Here is a 14,016-nt window from a genome sequence, read left to right as displayed (position 1 = left end):
ACACACACACACACACACACACACACACACACACACACACACACACACACACACACACACACACACACACACACACACACGGCCACATGCCAAGCTGCAGACACGGCATATGCATGCATCCGCGCCAAAGATGCAAACACAGCAAATGCACAATGTACATGTAAAAGCCCGGGATTTGAACCGCATGGAAAGGCATCTTAACCACTAGCATAAAGGGGGGAATCCCTCCCCCCCTTGGCTGGGCAGATATATTAGACGTTTGGTCATCGGGCACAATTGGTAAAATTGTCCAAGGCGCTTTACAATGTGCATTACATTCACCCATTCACACACACACACACACACACACACACACACACACACACACACATGGCAGGAAGGAAACCATGCAAGGAAGCAACCTGCTCATCGGGAGCAATCAGAGGTGCAGCGTCTTGCTCAAGGACACTTTGACGGTGACTCTCTGTGGGGGAGCCCGGGATCGAACTGGGAAGCTTCCGGGTCCAAAGCAGCCTTCCGCTCTTCCTCCCGAGCCATACTGCTGCTACGGAAATCGAGGGAACTTTGTAATGAGTTCTATATTGTATTTTCTCTATTTGTCACTTGTGGTGTATTTGAATGTGGGACTACGGATGAAAATTAGCTCTAAATCTGGCATATTTACATGACAACACGTTCGTGAAATGTTCATTAATGTGCACTGTCCCACAAAGTAAAGCCAGCATCCACAAGCCTAAAGGGGAATTCCCTCTTGTCTGGCGGAGATATTAGGCTTTAGGCTATCAAGCAGAGGTGTCGAGCCACCACTGCTAGACACACATGCCAACCAGTGGTGGAAAAAGAAAAAGTAAAAGTGTCAATACTGCAATATAGAAATATTCTGTTACAAGTAAAAGTCTGCAATTCAAAATGTACTTGAGTAAAAGTACGAAAGTATTGCCGTCAAAATATACATATAGTACCAAAAGTAAAAGTACAAAAAGTTTGAAAATAGCAGCTCACAACTGAGCTTGTAGATCGGCTATTTTCAAATAGCCATGGTATTAAATAGGGCTATATGGGGTTTATGTATGTTTTATAATATTATAATTTATATCTGCAAAGTAGCAAGTAACTAAAGTTTTCAAATAAATGTAGTGAAATAAAAGTACAATATTTGGATCCGAGATGTAGTGGAGTAGAATTAAGAGTATTGTAAATTGGGAAAACTCAAGTAAAGTACAAATACCTCAAAAGTGTACTTAAGTACAGTACTTGAGTAAATGTACAAAATTACTTTACACCACTGATGCCAACCTTTGAACATGCAGAACATACACACAGTGACTAAACCAAGAGAGGTTGCACATCTCATTAACAATGGGTTTTCTCTGTGGTTTTCTAGACCCAAAATCCAGTTTACATATAAAAAAGTAGGAATTGAAAGAAATCCCTAAAAGGTATTTATTGTCCAAAAATGTTAAACCAATGGATGCCAAAGTACTCACGTTTCCACATGTCTGCGCCAATCTGTAAACACGCGGAACGCAGACACACTTAAACAAGGCAAACGAACGCATGCACGCCGAGCTTTCGACAAGCCAAAAACAAGCTGCGAATGCGACGCGACTGTACAGCAAGTTGCAAAACACGCCAAACACGCACACGCCAACCTGTAAACATGGCAAATATATACACGTCGTCGTCGTCGAGCTGCGAAGGCTCCAAATGCACACACGGCAAGCTGCTAAACATGCCAGACTCATGAACACGCCAAGCAGTGAACACGCCAAATGCAGCACAAACGCCAAGTTACACACACGCACGCACGTACATGCACGCACACGCACACGCACACGCGCACACACACACACACACACACACACAAACACGCGCGCGCGCGCGCGCACAGACACACAAAGCTGTGAATGTACTCCAAACTGCAAACAAGTTGTCAGAAGGTTAACCTGCAATTTGATGCTAAGTGGTAGACTACATGAGCATAAATTAAAGGTGATTATTGTTACAGTCTATCCATTCATCCATCCTTTCTCTCTCTCTCTCCATCCCCCATGCCCTCATGTCACCCCCTTCCTCCCCTATTCCCCCGATCTCTCCTTTCCTTCTTCCCTTCATTCCTTCTCTCCTCTCCTCTCATGTTTGTCTCCCTCTCACTGCAGTGGTGGAAAGTATACTGAGTAAATTGGCCCAATTACTTTACGTAAGTACAATTTAGAGCAGTGTTTCTCAAACCTTAAAAAAAAAAAAATCAAGATCTCCCCTTAACTCTGACCTGTGTACAAATGGAACCAAATGGACCCCAACGGGGTTCTATGGGTCAATTTAGACCCCCCTAAAGGAACCCACAGAGTCCCTGGAATCCACTTTGAGAACCACTGATTTAGTTTTTCTTTTATTTATTAGTATTTTTTATTTTTATTTTTTACTTTACAGGAGTATTTCCAGCGTTCAATATTTTACTCCCACTTGTACGGTTTTGAATGGCAACAAACCACTCTGTTCCCTGTTGAAAAACATCGGCAGAATCTGCCGCAATCAAAGATTGGTGTGACTGCACCCTTACTAGTTACTTTTTAGTCATTATTACAAAATATACATGAACCACGTCACCCCTTTTTCATACTTTCTAAATATTTGTATACATTTGAAACACTTGTGAAATCAATGGGACATCCTGCATGATGAGCACTTTTACTTTTGGTACTGGAAGAATATTGGAATGCAATTACTTTTGTACTTAATCAAGTAAATGTTTGATACCAAACTTATAACAGAGTTGGTATGATTCATTTGTTTTAGCCTACGTAAAAAAAAAAGAAGAAGAAATGTGAGTAGTTCTTCCATATGGGAGCTTCCATTTTGTTCGACTTTCCATTTGTCCGACGCGGGTGAATGTTAACCTGGTGAAATGCTAACCTGCTGACGCTGGTGAATGCTAACCTGGTGAATGTTAACCACTAAACCTAACCCAAACCCAAACCTCAGTAAAACGGTATGCCTAAAACTTACCCCAAAACCTAACCGAAATAATGAAACGTGGAAATATCGAGATTTCCATCTTCCATAACTGCTCACCCACTCCCTCCCTCCTATCTACCTCCTCTTTTCATCCTGAAATGTCTACATTCCCCCTGTTCCTCCCTCTCTCTCTCTCTCTCTCTCTCTCTCCTCTGTCATCTTCCATCCAGATGTCAGATAGAGTCAATCACACACAGTCGTTAGTACGTGTCAGAGAGAACAGGCGTGCTGTGCGCGTCACGCAGCCAAACAAGGACTCAAGACAGAGAGAGAGAAGAAGAAAAAAGAAATCGCTGAATCATTCCTGCTCTGTTTTGTGTCAGCCGGGGAAAACAAAAGCAACGTTCATTTCAACACCTCTCCACCAAAGGTCAGCGTTCAGGGGAACTCTCAAGTGTTTCCTCATTCTGTGAGTCAGTCATCTGGGTGAGTTCACCCAGAGGCAACCCCTCACTCAAGACATTTCCCAACCGCTTGGACGGCACAGGAAAGACTGCGTAAAAAACAGGACGATATTATTATTATTATTTATTTATTCATTTATCTCAGTGTTTCTCACATGGGGGTACGTGTACCCCTAGGGGTAAGCAGGGGTACTGCAGGGGGTACAGGAGAAAATGGGAATAGTTTTGGAGGCACACACTTAGTTGGGACGTATGTCAAATCAACCAGCTTTATTGGGAATCGATTCCTTGCGTAGAGATATGTTACATCATTTAATTTATATACATTTTCTCCATTGACTAACTATTTTAGTGCTAAAACCAAACAATTTCTGGGTCTTTTTTTTTTCAATCCAATCCAATCTTTTGCTATTTTACTTACCGTGAGCTGCTTGTAGAGACGTGGGTGGTTCTAGAGCCCCCCCAAAAAACTCAATCTATGCGCGACGTATCCGAGGTGCCGAAACCGAACAATTCCGGTTTCTTTAGTAAAATGAATTAAATAATCAGAGGCCTCAACGAAGCCTGACTCTAAATTTTCATCCAGGCCGCCGACCGCGAGCTCTTTCCACCGGCCCGTAATCGGGTAACGCCGCCGAATCGCGCCGCCTAATCCAATACATTCTCACATCTTTGAAGACCATTTTCTCTGAACTGTGTTCTTAAGGAAGCGAAAAAGTTTTTTTTCCGGCTAAATCGCTGCAAATCGGGCTTCAAAAAAAAAAAAGAAGCCTATAGCCATCTGTTAGCGCTCTTCATCCGGGTCATGTTCATTCCACTGTTCAACGTGAAATGAAGATCCACTGCTGCGTGGGTACCCGTATGTTACAGTGGTGGCACTTTAGCGGCCTCTTGTGGCCCTTGGCAGTCAACAAGTTAATAAAATGTAACTTTTCCCAAATATGGAGAGAGATGATTCATAGATGTCTGACATCATAGACCACAAGAGACTGACACAGTATGTCCATATATGGGCATTCCATGATATGGTCTTAATATTGATGACATATCAGGGATCTCCATATATGGGCATAAAAGGGACAGGACGGAATGGTTAGCACCGCTCAAATAGTGACAAGGACTGACAGATAAAGAGATATTTAACGGGTCCATTTGGTTCCATGTGTACACTGTCAGAGTTAAAGGACAACTTTGGATTGTTCGTATTTTAGATTGTAATTGAAAAGATGAGTGTTAAAATGTTTTCATTTACTTCTTTCTATTGTTTTAGCGATTTTAGTATTTTGATTTCAGTGGGTGGGGGCATGCGTACAAGTGGCTAAATATGTCTTTTTAGACACAATAAGCCATTAATTTCTTTGTTACTATATACACCAGCACCCATAAGTCACATCTGCCCATGAAAGATTGCGGTGCCTCTTGGGAATGGGCTTATTGTGTCCAAAGTTACATATTTAGCCAACCTGGGGGCATGCATGCAAATCAAAATCGTTAAAATCACTAAAAACAATAGAAAGAAGTAAATGAAAACTTTTTAACACTCATCTTTTCTTTTCTCTAATGATTATCTAAAATATGAACCCTTGTTGTAAAAAAAACAATGGTGTCCTTTAAGGGACCTTGCAATTTGAAAGTTTGAGAAACACTGGTCTAGCAGCTAGACGATCTGTAAGGGGTCACAGTCCAAGAGCCAAACATCTCTAAGCAGAGGAAGGCTGTGTCGTTTAATATACTGTCTCCATGACACACCATCACCACCATTCACCTCCTGGGTGACTGGAACCCGCTGGGAATCAACTGGTGTAAAATGTGGAACATAAAAAACGGAATGAAAATGAAAAACAACGCAATTCTGGTCGAAAGATGAGAACGAGGGAGAGAGAGACAGAGCGTCCAGGCGTTTCCAATTAGAACAGAGCCTGTGTACAATACAGCGGAGAAGAAGAGAGAGAGAGAGAACTAAACGGAGAGAGAGAAAGACATGAAGAAGAGGAAAGATAAAGAGAGCTCCCATGCAGAGGAGATGGAACTGGTCTGGTATTTTTCAAATTAGCATTCTGTGGTCTGTTAGCTAACTTGCACGTGCATGCACGCACACGTGCGTGTGTGTGTGTGTGTGTGTGTTTGTGTGTGTGTGTGTGTGTGTGCAAGCGCGTATAGCAGGGTCAATGAATACGGCGATACATCTGTGTGATGTGTGCTTGCATATGGCAATCTGCATGTGTGTGGCACAGCGCGCGCGCGTGTGTGTACAGTACGTGTGTGCATATTTTGTGTGAATACATATGGCTCTGTGTGTGTTTGTGTGTGTGTGTGTGTGCGTGTGTGTGTGTGTGTGTGTGTGTGTGTGTGTGTGTGTGTGTGTGTGTGTGTGTGTGTGTGTGTGTGTGTGATGGACTGCTGGTAGTGACTATGTGTGAAAAGTGTCATCGCTGTACTAAGGGATGTTAGTCACACTTTGACACACAACCAAGGCATGTAGGGCAGAGAGACAACATCCGACACACACACACACACACACACACACACACACACACACACACACACACACACACACACACACACACACACACACACACACACACACACACACACACACACACACACACACACACACACACAGCATTCGATCTTGTGTGTACACACACCCTTGCAAAGAGATTCATTGCAGGCACTCATACTGTACGTTGACTCATGGACGCGTGCATGCTGCTCTCTAGCACGTACTGCACATGCGCGCCCGTTGTAACGTGCACACAGGACGTGGCTGACCATGGCAACGGTCAGCGAGTGTACGGCGAGTGGACACAACATAGCCAGAAATAGGCTGATGTCATTCTATAGAAAAACACCAGCTCACCAATAACGTTGGCAAACTACGCAAACCAGCACGCACGTACGCACGCGCACACAAACATCCATAATTACTCACGTGCACACGCAGATGGTAGGACACTCTGACAAGGGGCACAGTGGGTATTGCATAACTCAAGGGGCATCGTTCCCATCGTTCCTAATCTGTTAAAGGGTTCATATTTTAGACTGTAATTAGAGAAAAGAAAAGATGAGTGTTAAAATGTTTTCATTTACTTCTTTCTATATCGTTTTAGCGTTTTTAACTACTTTGATGGGGCATTTGTGCAAGTGGCCGCCAATTTCTTTATTACTATTTACAGTAACACTACTAGCCCCCATAAGTCACATCTGCACATGAAAGATTGCGGTGCATCTTGGAAATGGGTTTATTGTGTGTATAAAAAGACATATTTAGCCTCTCGTATACGCATGCCCCCAACCACTGAAATCAAAGTCATTAAAATCGCTAAAACGATAGAAAGAATTAAATGAAAACATTTCAACACGCATCTTTTCTTTTCTCTAATTACTACCCTTGGCCTTGTTGTAAAAAAACAAAGTTGTCCTTACGGGTACACATTATAGTGTATCATTATTTTATGCTTTCAACATTGAAAAATAGCAGATATATAAGCTCACAGCGCGGCTCCGAATGCCGCGCTGCGAGCTTGTAGATCTGCTATTTTTGAAAAATCATGAAAATTTGAATTGTCTTTTGAATCCTTCTATTAAAGGTTTTTTGAAAAAAACTATGTTTCTATGTCAGCAATCTGGCCAGCCATCGTCAAAGAAAAGGTCCTATTTTTCACTTAACTGGAGCTCAGTTAGTCTGTTCTTGAGAGACTACTATGTCAGTGGTTCTCAAACCTTTTCATGTGAAGGACCCCCAAACTGATATTTATTTGGCCACGGACCCCCATCTCAAAATATTTCGTTCCAGGGACCACCCAGAAGCAAAATTTGAGTTACAAATGTTCGCTTTGAAAAAAACATATAGTCAAAGATTTGCACACATTTTCACGACTTTTTCAAAAATAGCAGATCTACAAGCTCGCAGCGCGGCACTTGGTGCAGCGCTGTGAGCTTGTAGATCTGCTATTTTTCTATAGCTAAAGCATTCAATAATTCTAGGCCTAAATGGGTTAACCAACCACTTATGGCGCTAAATACTTCATTGACTGGGATCCCCCAGGGCTCTGTACTAAGCATCCACCTTTTCCCCCTATACACCAAAATCTCTACACCGAGAATAGCCAACCAACATACGACCATGGACGGCAATTTTTTGCCAAATATTTGCCCCAAAATATGTACTGTACAGTACACTAGGGTTTACGTGGTAAGAACCATGAGCTGTACTGGTGATTTACTGTTGTTAGACATAGAGACCACGTGTGCACGCACACACACACACACGGTTGATATATCTCCCTCAGACACACACACACACACACACACACACACACACACACACACACACACACACACACACACACACACACACACACACACACACACACACACACACACACACACACACACACACACACAGCACACACACACACACACACACACACACACATACACATTTCATTAGCAGTTGTGTGTAAACATTAGCACCGACGCTCGCTCATCAATTAACAACTTAACACGGAGGCGACAAAGCAAATAAACACAACGGATACATCAACAATCATGATATCACTCTGCCGAAACGGCCTGTGTGTGTATGTGTGTGCGTACGCGCGCGCATGTGTGTGTATGTGCATCCAAGGAGATGGACAATGGTCCTCTGACCAGAAGAAACAGGTGAGGTAACTGTGATGTCATTAAGCACACTGTTGTCACTTTATAGGTCATATAAAAAGTGTCAATAAAAGGCATTTGTACAATATTCATTAACAGATCTGTCTCTCCTCTCCTCTACTCCTATAGGGTGTGCCAAATGTAGTTCTAAGAGCGGCCATTTCTTGGGTAAACACAGCCTTACACAGGTGTTCTGATTAGACTATAGCATTAGTTCTATGCAATCAAACAATTGAAACACCTGTGTTTTGACCCAAGAAATGGCCGCTAAGGACTACAATGACGTAGCCGCTGGCACACACTATAGGTAGGATTCACTGTGGTTACTGAACTAAACATTTTTGCAACGGTCGGTCAAGCCTGTGAACTTTAGTTTACGCTACGTTCTACAACCGGTGGACCGGCAGTCGCCCACCCTTCCTCCGTGATTGGCTGGTTTTTCACAGCCAATGACATTCCGGTGCCGTGGGATACGAGCCGGTTATGTATTTATTTACTCGCTAATCAAAACCACACCAAACCGGAAAGCTCGCTCACAAGTACACACACACACGCACACACACGCAAACACACACACGCGCGCGCGCGCAGACACGCACACACACACAATAGGATGTAGGATTCATGAAATGGTTTTGTTCTGAAACATCTGTGAGCGGACCACCGCAACCATCAAACATCTCATAGAAACCAACAATGAATCTTCTCAATGTCCCCCTGGCGAGGGGAGGAGAGGAGCGAGGATGATTTACCGTTACAATTAAGCATTCAGCAGACACACATTCACAGCCACTAGATCGGACTATGCAGCCTTCAGTGGATCTCTCATTTAAAATGCCCCCAGTTTTGATATGCCACATTTGGCCCTGGACGCCACATTTGATAATATTATGATGTGTATCTCCCCTTGGCATGGTATAAGAGGCCAAAACCGTTGACTCACGTCTCTAGCACATTTTGTCCACAACTTACTAGTAAGACGCCTCAGGGCAACATGCAACCTCGTCCCAAAAGGGCGAGGTCGCGCCAATTCTTGGGCATCTGGCCAGTGATGTATATCAGACCATTTACCCATATGGAGATCCATGTACTGTATATAGTACATCCCTTTTATGCCCATCATACATGGAGATCCCTGTCTGAACCAGCCGCACAGACATGGGCTGTCTTCCTCCATGTATGGGCATTCCCATATGAAGTCAGTTAGATATGGGCTTAATATTGATGACATCATGGGGATCTCCCTGTATGGGCATAAAAGGGATTCTGTTAGAGTGGTTCCCATGACATCAAAACATACAATGTCTTTTATGCCCATACATGGGGATCCCTATCTGAACCAACCACACAGATATGGGCCATGTCTTGGCCATCTGCATGGCCAGTGATGTATATCGATGATATCAGGGATCTTTACATATGGGCATAAAAGGGAATACCCATGTATGGACTTTATAGGTGATGTCACCTGTGATATCACCTGTGATGTCACAGTGATGTTTCAAGGGAACCAACCCATAGACCGAGACAGAGACAAGCGGTGACATTTCTCACCTTCGGTCGCAATAAGCAATAACGCAAGCTGTAGGGCTCCATTCAGTTACAAGCAATACTGTGTGAAATGTTCTGTTGGATGGATGGTGCATCTGAATGGAGTAGAGAAAACATGTGGCTGTGCTGCTATGCAGAGGAGCACAATGAGGATTCTATTACAGATCGATGTGAAAGTTTTCACTGCAATTGCCCCAAGTGACAACTGGTACGCTTGAGATATTAGGTCCCATCCTCTTATGGCTTTATTCTGTCTTATTATGTCTTAAAGTGTACTGTAAAAGAGGATGGGACCAGATATTATTATATATGTTGGGGCTGCAGGAGGGTGCAATACTGCAACTAGCCCCATTTGGAACCTCTCCCTCTGCTATATAACCCCATATGAGGTTCCTCTCAGTAGGATGCCCAAATATAGGGAATCACCGGTGAATACCGGCCATGGTGCATGATTCGCACCTTTTTCCGCACATTATATCTGAACATAAAGGTCGGCCCCCCGGCTCTCAGATGTTTTGGATCTAAAAATCTAAATGACTGCGATCGGTGCTGTATGTATGTGGGTGGGCAAGTTGGCACTCGTCCGAGTTGGTGACGTCACCCAGTGTTTTTTCAAGGGTTTTCCCAATGGATGACGTAAAAGCAGACACACGGGACGCACAGATACACCAAGCGCAGTACGTGCGCCCTCTCCTGGTGCTGTAACTGTAACTGACGATAGACAATTCAAACATTGTCAGCAGCAACAAAAAAAAGGACAAAAACAGTACAAAGGTCTCCACCTTTGAGGTCACTTTACTCTCCCACTGCCAGTTATTATCCTTTAGAAACATAATATGTTTCCCTTCCATAACTGTCTACATTAATTCCCGATGGAGATCAACTGGGCACAGACGTTGTTCATGGAGATGTTCTCCTTTACAGCCATGCTCTGCCGTGGCACAGTTCAGTTGGCAGCATGACTTCTCTATTCTCCTGTATGATGAAGATTAGCTCCTGCTGGGTATCACTGAGCGCATTCCGGTGTTCTGCTTTCTGTCCTCTTCTAAATGAAGAGACTTTTCTTAAGGGACGGCGATCCCCTCAACTTTATTCTATTTCATTTTCCTGACGGTCGCTTATCGTAGGGCTCCCTAACTGGGGGAGTCCTACTGGTTCTATCGCGTTAGTAACGTCGGGCTTGGGCATGACTGACAGTTCCCACCTGACGTCGTAAGGGAGCTCCGACTGCTCCAGTTGATACCGGATAACAGCTAGCTTGCATAACGTCTTCAGACTAGGACTCGAGTCTAAGATGTACAGGTCGTCGGATAGGTATCCTCCAAAGAGGACGATGAGACCCCCCGCCCTGCAACAGCACATCCTGTACACCCACAACGGGGTGTCCCCCTTGGTCTCCACCTTCTTCCAGGAGAACGTCTTGGGGTTGTACCTCCACAGATCGTTGATGTTCCGCTGCAGGCGGAAGTTGTGCCCGCCGAATATGTACAGCTCTTCTTTGTAGACGAAGGCCGAGTGGCTCCAGCGCTCCTCCGGGAGCAGCTGTGAGAACGGCGTGCTCAGCCAGCCGTCGGTCTCCGTGTCGAACACTCTCACGTTGCTGTAGTCTATCTGGTCGCGGTCGCCGATGCCCCCGTACACAAGCATCTTCGTGCCGATGAGGGTGGCAGAGTGCCACCATCTAGCGGGCGCCGGAGTGCCGCTGGCGTTGATCAAAGCCCAGACCATCGTGGCGGTGTCCAGCTTGTAGATGTCATTGCTGTACTTGGTCAACTTGTTGAATCCTCCGAATATGTACATGACCTTCTCCAGGACGCAGGCCGAGTGACCGCTTCTCGCCCCTGGTCTCTTCCCGGAGATCCGGGGGAGAGACCACCGGTGGGTGTCCACGTTGAACGTGTAAGGCACGTTGCAGTACTCCCTGAGCGTGTACTTGACTCCCCCCCAGATGTAGATGATGCTGTCTATCAGCGCGGTGGTGTGGCCATAGCGCATGGAGGGAACCTCGTCCTCCTCCGCGAGGGGGTCGGCCTGCTGTCCTGTGGTCGTCACGGGGAACAACTTTATCCAGCGCAGAGACAGCACGTTGAAGATGTTCACGTCGATCTGGTCGTGGTAGTACTTGTAGGTGTCGCTGTTGCACAGCCCTCCGAAGGCATACACCTTGTTACCCACTGCCACAGCAGCGGGAAGGTGCCTCTTTGGCCCCCCCTTCTGGTGGATTGTCCAGCGCAGCATCTTACACAACCAGCACCTCAGTGGAAGTGAGTGGATCCTGAAGACTTGCTCTCTAAGGGAATAGAATGCTGTTGTGTCGCGCTGCCGCTAATATTGGAACCTCGGCAGAAACGTCACACGAAGCCTGACCAATCCACTATCGCTTAGCCTGGAATCCTCCTGATTTGCATCATTCAGCTGACGTTTGATTTACGACCGTCACATGTTACAGTGGCGTAACTAATGTACTGTACTGTACTGTACTGTACTGTACTGTACTGTACTGTACTAGCTCACACTGCGACGCGTTGTGAGCTTGGAGGTCGGCCATTTTTCCAAAAGGAACATTCTCTGCACGTCCCTGGTAATCTATGAAGCAGTTCATGTCTCATACCTGGACAGATATACATTTGTATGCTGATTTTAAGGTTGAAGTGGGTTGTCTTAAGATATTTTTGTTGTAACCTCAGAGTACACATACACACACATACACACACACACACACACACACACACACATTTGAAATGTTTATTTATGTCCACATAAGCAGAAGTACAAGAATTCCTCGTACAAAGGACATAAACAATATCAGTGCAGTCAGATAATCAAGGAAAACTGCCAGTTACAAAGTGCAGGTAGGGCAGAACATTGTTACACACAATACTGTTGGCATAGATGTCAAGCACAGCAGACAACAATCATGGGTAAAGATAACAACGCCTCCTCCAAATGGAGCGACTTCCTATAATAGCTGATACAGAGCAGTACCTTGCTAATTGTTTGGCTCTCCTTTTGGGGAGGCCGGCCATTTGAAGGCCCCTTACAACCAGCTTGTGCACATGCCCTAGGCTCCCAAAGATAAAAACCAAGAGTTTACATCTGTAGCCTAGCTGAGCGATGGTCTGCTCTAGCTGATGATATTTTAACACTTTGGTTAAGAAAGCTTCCTCTAAGCTGTAGTCAAAGGTACAGCCGACCTCGAGAATAAACACCTCCCTATGGGTTTCATTAACAACAATGACATCAGGGGTGTTAGCTGAAATGTTAGAGAACGCAGAATCATCATTACAAAGGCTAAACATGCTCGGCTTCACAGTAGAATGCTTATATAGCATAATAGAGGACCTGAAGATGGATGAGATATCTTTTGATATCAAATCCACTATTCTGTCATGCCTACTTATGTAGAGTCCCCTGTATACATGGCACCCATTTAAGATGTGGGACATGGTTTCAGCTATTTGTTCGTGACCATGATGTATACAGTAAGGAGCATGATTGCCTGGAAACCAGATGGAGAGGTTAAGTTTAGATGGTAAAACCTGCAACCTCGCTTTCAGAGTAAAGACAACAATACATTCGTCTATGGCAACATTTTTGAACACTGAGTGAGATACAGAATGGTCAGCAGCAGGAAGACATGCAGTCTTGCCCTGCAGTCTCAGTTCAGTCCAATGCTGCCGTTGCCTTTGCTGTTGTGCCCATAGGAGGCGGCCTCTGGCATTAGTTAGTGGAAGTTGGTGTTCTGTTCCACACACAGTCATAGTGGCTCTGACAGAGATACTGGGGTCAGATATAAAGTCCTCTGAGACAGCCATCACCTCAGAGTTAGGCCCTACCCACTCCAAGGTAACATCCGCCCAGCAACACAGATCATTTAAGTCTGGCCAATCTGACCATGCACCGAAACCGGGGCAGCGACTGTCCAGCTTTCCACTGAGCTTCCTCTTGAAGCCTAGGAAGTTAGGATCTGAGCCACATGCCAGTGGGACCTTGCGTCGTTTTAGGTCCAAAAACAGAGAAGAACGTGCAAGCTCTCTCACATACTGGTCATCATTGTTCAACATATTTAACAAATGGGAGAGCCTTGTAGCAATATATGACCATTCAAAATTGGGAACACCGAGACCGCCCTCACGTTTGCTGTGAAATATAATGTCACGTGTTGTGTGTGTGTTAAGACCAGTCCATTGTCTCACTAAGTGTACAGTTTTATCATTCTGGGTATGGAGCTAGGATCCCCGGAGTTTTCTGAGCTTGTGAACCCCCTGACCGAGCAACAGTGGTCGGCCTTTCAATCCAAGGAGAGAGCCTTCAGGAGCAGTTTGGTGAGCGAGAATCACCTCGAGAAACAACACTACGTCTCTTCAGCAGACCCCGGGAG

At 44.9% G+C, this 14,016-nt stretch overlaps 1 protein-coding gene across 1 annotated transcript; it reads right to left on the bottom strand.

Moving 5' to 3' along the window:
• Positions 1-418: 418 nt before the first annotated feature.
• On the bottom strand, positions 419-11,873 carry LOC308298090 (kelch domain-containing protein 3-like; the record flags this gene model as incomplete). Its single annotated transcript, XM_080741648.1, has 3 exons — positions 419-544; positions 1,488-1,509; positions 10,936-11,873. 3 exons carry the CDS (start codon positions 11,871-11,873, stop codon positions 419-421), a joined length of 1,086 nt encoding a protein of 361 aa, XP_080597774.1.
• Between the last annotated feature and the right edge of the window lie 2,143 nt (positions 11,874-14,016).

Source organism: Nannobrachium achirus (assembly GCF_963921795.1).
Source record: "Nannobrachium achirus genome assembly, chromosome: 14".
NCBI lineage: Eukaryota > Metazoa > Chordata > Actinopteri > Myctophiformes > Myctophidae > Nannobrachium > Nannobrachium achirus.
The sequence above is the reverse complement of the archived record's forward strand: the minus strand, read 5'-3'. Positions and strand labels throughout refer to the sequence as shown.